Here is a 6,932-nt window from a genome sequence, read left to right on the forward strand (position 1 = left end):
GTTAATTGAAGTCAAGTTAAATTGAATATCAAGTTAAACTCGATGTACTCTTGACACTACGAATGGGTTTGCTTTACGACAAATGGGCGGGGCGTCGCTTATCGTGATTCGGCTACTTCGCTGTCGATGCAAGAATTCAATTGGCTGCTGCCTCCTGAGCACGACCAAACAAACCGAAGGAATAATATGACTGACAGCTAGATTCCCTGGACTGCCGTAAATGAAATTCCCCCTGTCCGCCTCTGCCAGTGAGAAGTGTAAGTTCGAAGCGACTATTTATCAGCGAAGTGTTTTCATTTTCTTCACCATGCGTGTAAGAAATAGCAATTTGCACTGATCCGAAAACTGAAAGTCAAACTCGTTTCAAGTTTACCGGAAACGACGGGGAGAAAAGGCAGAAACGACAACATAGCTTTACACTTACTATTTTGCGGCTTGGGAAGTTGGACAGTTTCCTACTGGACTCAATTGAAAGCAGTTGTCCAGATATCATCACTGTTGGGATTGACACTAAATGGATTTATACTACACCATGGGAGGCGATGAAAAGTGACTAAAGGGCTAGTGCTTTAGCCATTGGAACCCACGTGAAATAACTCGGGCAGAAGTTATATAAACAATCCCCCCAGCTCATGTAAACTAACTGATTTGCATGTACGGTGTCACGACAGGTCATAAATCAAGCTATTTAGTCAGATCGCAGCTCGCCGTCATTAGTCAGTCATTTGGACAAGACTGAATCAATTCAACATGGACCACCTGGATTACAAAGTTCCCGTCAATTCCGACTATGTTTCGGGTTTAGCAATGAAAAACGATCACTCACAAATTGATAACAAAATTGTGAAAACAGAAAAATTACAAGAGGATTTCATTGAGAAGAAGAGTAATGATGCCAAAGATACGAAATCTGACATGTCAAAAGATGCTGAAAATCACTCCGACCCAAATCAAAAGCCGCCATACTCCTACGTAGCTCTGATTGCCATGGCAATTAAAGATTCCAGCGAAAAGCGATTGACACTCAGTGGCATTTATCAGTATATCATCTCCAAATTCCCGTACTATGAACGGAACAAAAAGGGATGGCAAAACAGTATACGACATAATCTGAGTTTGAATGAATGTTTTGTTAAAGTGCCTCGTGAGGGTGGTGGAGAGCGAAAAGGTAATTACTGGACCCTGGATCCGGCATTTGAAGACATGTTTGAGAAAGGGAACTACAGGCGGCGTCGGCGAATGAAGAGACCCTATCGTGCCGCAATATCGCTCCCCAAACCTCTTTTCGCGGACTCCAGTTGCGCCTTTAATCAACTTACACTGACGAAAAACTATTTCAGCCCTCCATATTCCCAGTATTCACAATATTCTCCTTGGAGTTTTGCACCTAATTCTTCATCAAATGTTGGGATGTCACAAATAAATAATTACGGGTCATGTCAACGGGTGCCGTCCTCAATTAATGCTTATCCTGGAATGCAATCAAGCATGCAAATATCGCCATCGCCGTCGCCTTATCCCCACCAGTTCAACGACTACAGTTCTGTTCCTGGGGCGTCAGGACCTTTTGCCTTTCCGTGTCGACAGCAAAGCGAGTCGTCGTTCAGTCCTATGCATTACACTTATTGGACTGACAGGTAAGTTCTAAACATTTACTTTTTGATTTCAATAAATACATGAATGTAAATGACTAGAAATTCCAACTCGTATTTCCACATGCACATGTGCGATTTGTGAAAGTTCCACATGAGTGTAAAGATTTTGAGCTTCCACATGATTCCGTTGTGACATACATTGTTTAATCACGCTGATTAAAATAAGATGCTAATACATACAGTAACAGATCGGTAGGCGTACATTATTTCGCAATTGCGCTTTGAAAATAAATATTTAGCTATAACCATGTTATAGATCACTTCTAATGTTTAAGAATGTTTCATTTGAGCATATGACCTTTTTCTACTCAACGTTCTACTTATTTTCCACATTTGCTAGGCCTGGTAAATTATGGACTTTATTTACTTGAAAAAGGTTTAAATGACTGCGGCAACGTCAAAAATAAATATTTAGAAACTCTGACCGCGACGAGTCTTTGTTTTTATCACAAGCTGTAAAATTATCAGCTAGTTAGCATCGCGCCGGGGTGTTCGTTTTCTGCGACCCCGGAAGGCTGAAACGGGCGAGGTTAGCCAAATTTCACCCAATCCAGCTTATCTGAACATTTAATTGGGGAGAAAAGCACTGGACCACGAAGAAGGGGCGATGGCATATACGCATATAAAATAAAGCAGTCCAATCTATTTCAAGTTGCCAACAAGAATAGTACTTTTTTTCAGAATATACCAACACAACAAGCATACTCGTTACAACTCAATGCAACGTTGCTACATATCTGCTGCATTCAAACCTTAAACACAACAAATCGCAAACATCTTTACAGTAATTAGTAATTTTTTGTCCGTATTTTCATTGAATGCAAATTCAAATAAGTATAGGCATTATCATGTTCGGCGTTGACATTTGTTTTGTTAGAATCAAGAACAGAAAATAATTCAACCAGCATAGGGAATAAATGTAACAATCAATTTTTGTTACTCTTATTTGTAATATTGCGATTTGTTTTGCCAGTTGGATAACACCATTAGTCCACGTAACGTTTACCTCAAATACATTGACGCTCAACAGTAAATGCCTGTATGTTCGTAATGTGTTAGCCACATGCAGTGAATACAAGGTATACCGTTACTAGAATCGTTACTTTGGACTTCCTATTCGTGACGAAAAGATGACAACACTCATAGATTGATTACTATGATATTTGTTTCAGCTGGTTTAAGACATTATAATATTCTAACTTCAAGTTACTCGACCAAGAACTTGGTTACCCATTCCGGACGTTCGCCAAAATAAAAAAAAAGTGCACAAGCATAAGAAAGTTTAAACAAACTAATTGTTTGTAAATCCCATCAGTGATCATACGGCTGTGAATTCTTGCCCACTAATGTAATTGCGAACAAAACACACCAAGAGTCGTTCTCAGACTACCATTACTTATGTATCAACATTTGTTTACAGAGGTCCTGACACAGCAATATGAATAAACATGCCGCGTTCAGATACCCTAAAAGTGATGCCATTTTGACCCACAGAACCTTCTGAACTTTCTGAACACTGCACTTTTCCCCAGAGTAATATTCCACGGTAATGCTTCCCTCGCGGGGCAGCTACGGCCCAGTGGTCCAGACCGCAGATCTTAGTGTGGGAACATGTTTAAAATGACTTACGGTGAAAAGTATTTAATTCGGTTGAAATGATGAGATGAGCTTTAGTGTCAAATTAAGTGGACAGAGGTTGTGACACGTGAAATTAGATTCCCAACGCGATAACGCGAAACACGCATGTGTTCTGTGCTGGTGCCGGGAATACGAATAGGTTGAACCCTACAGAACGAAACATGACCCACGATGCGAATTGTTTGGGTTATATCACAAAGTTTTAATTGTCTGTAACAGTACAGTTATTGCTTGTTTGACATTTGAAACTAACGCCACGTCACGCGCGTAACTGCTGATATTAACATTGCTATAAACATTAGTTGTACGATGCACGACATGTAATGATGCGTAAAACACACTGCAACATACTTTCAACCGACTGTCCGCAGTTTCCTATCATTTTTATAGCACACCAATGTTATTAAGATTTTGAGATTCGCGAAAATATTACAAAAGAAATGTTCATCTTTAAAATATGATGATAATATTGATAAGTGCAGGTTGAGTTCATTTATTAGAAAAAGCTAGTGTTTTAAAATTTGAGGTCGTCTCACTCGAACTGTTTGTTTTATCTCGGATGATAACTCAATGAGGTCCATTCTCCTCTCCCCGTTTATAATTTCATGTGTATATCGTTCAAATGCGCCGTTTCCATAAAATATCAATTGTACAAATGAACTATGAAATTAGTGTTAATAAAATAAAATATCTCGTTCGCAATAACGTCCTTTACAGAGTTAGCCAACTGTAAAATAAGCCTCGTGAAAAAGAGTTAACAGATGAGAAGCACAGATTTTTTCATTTACAATTTACGATGAAGAAGTTTTGAATTCACACACATCACAATTGCAGCATGAACGAGGTAAATCGTATTTTACCATAAGCACTCAAATAGTTGATGAAAATAATTCATTTTCTTGAAAAGATGGAATCCCTTCCTTTCGAGAAAAGTTTAATCGTGAATTCTCCAATTTCATTATGTATTAAACACGTTGAATACGTTTGAAGCATAAATATCAGCGATTTATTTTATCAATTAATCAATACGCATGGGTTTTTGTCAAGGGTATGAAGAATGTGTTTCAAAAAAAACCACTGCTACAAATGCATTTCAGACCCCTTGAAGATCCGGCTTAGAACTGATCTTCAGCAACCCATGCTTGTCGCAAGAGGCCACAAACGGGATCGGGTGGTCAGGCTCGGTGTCTTGGTTGATGCATCTCATCGTATCTTAATTGCGTTGATCGAATCTCATGATGTCAATCACTGGATTGTCTGGTCCAGATTCGATTATTTACTGACCGCTGTCGTACAGCTGGAATATTGCTGGAGTGCGGCGTTAAACAATAACCAAACACAAATTTCGGAATATTATTTGTGAGAAGCAGTCAGGATGAACAAGAATTTCCTTGTGTACTAAGAATACAAATTCAAATGTTGGTGATAATGGTAGGTATAAGATAATGATTTAACAGACATACCGATCTCTTAGGTTACTGTAAACTGATAACTGACATCGTAGTCATTGTCACCAATACACGAGGACGATACTTTCAATCATTAAAACAACGACAGTACACTCCCCTATAACTAGCAATTATGCCGGTTTCCTAAAGATGTAAACAACAAACCAACCAACCAACCAACTTATTTGGAATGTGTTTATTCACTCTTCTTTTCAGAACGCAAAATGGCGAATTGTGCTTATCTGGATGCAGAAGTGTAGAGGATTGATATTCTTTAACATACCGAAAAACGATTATCGTTTGAACAACGGGCTATTATTACAAGCTAAGCTTTGCTACGCTTGTAATGTTAATGGCTACGATATTGTTTTAACATTGCTAGTGCTTGTTAAACAACGCAAAAACACTCACATTACCATTTTTTGGGTGTTTTTACATGTGGTTTCGCAGATGGGCGGTTTTCTTGAAATGATGGATCTTTCTACTAGATCTGTGGGCTATAAATCTTATTTTATATCGTAGCGTGAATACCTACATATGTTTGTGTCAGATATGTATCTTTTTGATGGAATAACTCGTTTTAACACCGGCGTAACAACAGCAGGTATCAAAAGATTTACTGAAACTATGTTCCAATTTTAACCAATATGGATACAGAGAATAGAATGATATTGTGCGTATGCATATTTTAAGAATGTTTTACCACTGATAATACTACTTGACATGCCACGCAGCTATGTTTGAGCAATATATTGTTTGCAGACCTGAATATGAATCTTGTGACGAATTTCGTGGATCTTTGAAAGAGTGAATTGGGGAACTAAATTTCCTTCTTCACACCTTGATGTTCCAAAGTAATTTGATGAACGTTTCAGTGAGACATATATGAACTGTCACGCACACCTGATCAGCACGTTCCCTTGTATCTCATGTGCACACATTCATGTAGCGGTCTGGCCGTGGACATACGTTATTACATTTAGTTAATGAGCTGACATAAAACATTACATTATGTCCCATATGGTAACAATTTTACATATCCTACCGGTAAAATAATTCAAGAAGTGTACGCATTTACAAATACATAACACATAATGATAGCATGTACGTGGATTCAGATACATTGACTGTCACTCGACAAGGCTCCCCAGAACATAAGGCACAACTGAAACTACCACGCTTCTCATAAAAAGATATTTAGCTGACACGTACTTACAAGAGAATATGTTACCCAGTGTAGTTCAGCGTAGCTGGTGTGCAATTGCAAAATTGGTATGGCCGGATTTAACAAATATAAGTAATGATGACGAGGCTGAACAAAATCCGATGAAAGTGATCTTCAGTATTCTTTTCGCATGGATAAGGTTATTCAAATACACTTTTCTTTTCTTGCAGATAGCCAAAGATGGATTACCAGTCTTGCCTGAGAGCTAGTACATGCAGGCACACCAATGTCTGTCATGGATCTGGTTGATTCAAGTCCAAAACTACTTGAAAGAAGCAAATGTATTCAGATGTGTGATTGTTGCAAATTTGCGGTGTGGACACTCCGGGAAATATAAGCGACGTCCTAGCTAAAAAAAAGCTGGGTTATTTTCATTTATTACATATATTTTTCTCGGATGGTACAGGGTTCTTATGCTTGACACATTTAACAGTGGTGTTCTGATTTTCTTTACAAACGCCACCAGGTACATATTTCAACTGAGAACTTTTGAATTGAGTTTGTCAATAAATAATTATATTATTGCCGAGACTGATGTTTGTTAGTGATAATTTTGGCACTCGGAGATATGTGTCGGATCTAAATGAAAACCATAGGGCGTCCTTCTATTGGTGGATTCCGAGAGGTGAGCGCAGGAGTTGAACATAATTCTTCGTACTAATATGACCGCTCAGATTGAGAAAATCTTTAAAGGAGTCCCCGCGGGAGTCTTATCTTTCAAATCAATTTCTTCAAGAGGACTTGCTTATAGTTTAAGATGAATGTGGGTGGTGCGAAATGAGTTGAGGAAAAATGTGGTTTAGAATTTCTTTTTTTTTTTCAATTCTATTGTCCCCTACCTTTGATTGTTAGGTCGACTAGTGCAATTGTGTTAATTAACCGGAAGTTGTATGGATGGGAACTAAACTTTGCATTATCGCTGGTAATTTGTCGCCATTTCTGAGACGCCATTCTGATATTGCATTG

The 6,932-nt window shown here is 38.4% G+C and overlaps 1 protein-coding gene across 1 annotated transcript; it reads left to right on the forward strand.

The window, feature by feature from the left end:
- Positions 1-263: 263 nt before the first annotated feature.
- Positions 264-6,593, forward strand: LOC139470842 (forkhead box protein L2-like). Its single transcript, XM_071253156.1, has 2 exons — positions 264-1,637; positions 6,137-6,593. Exons 1-2 carry the CDS (start codon positions 751-753, stop codon positions 6,138-6,140), a joined length of 891 nt encoding a protein of 296 aa, XP_071109257.1. The 5' UTR covers positions 264-750; the 3' UTR covers positions 6,141-6,593.
- The last annotated feature ends 339 nt before the right edge of the window (positions 6,594-6,932 follow it).

Source organism: Haliotis cracherodii, unplaced genomic scaffold (assembly GCF_022045235.1).
Source record: "Haliotis cracherodii isolate W230 unplaced genomic scaffold, xgHalCrac1.p SCAF_21, whole genome shotgun sequence".
NCBI classification, from domain to species: domain Eukaryota; kingdom Metazoa; phylum Mollusca; class Gastropoda; order Lepetellida; family Haliotidae; genus Haliotis; species Haliotis cracherodii.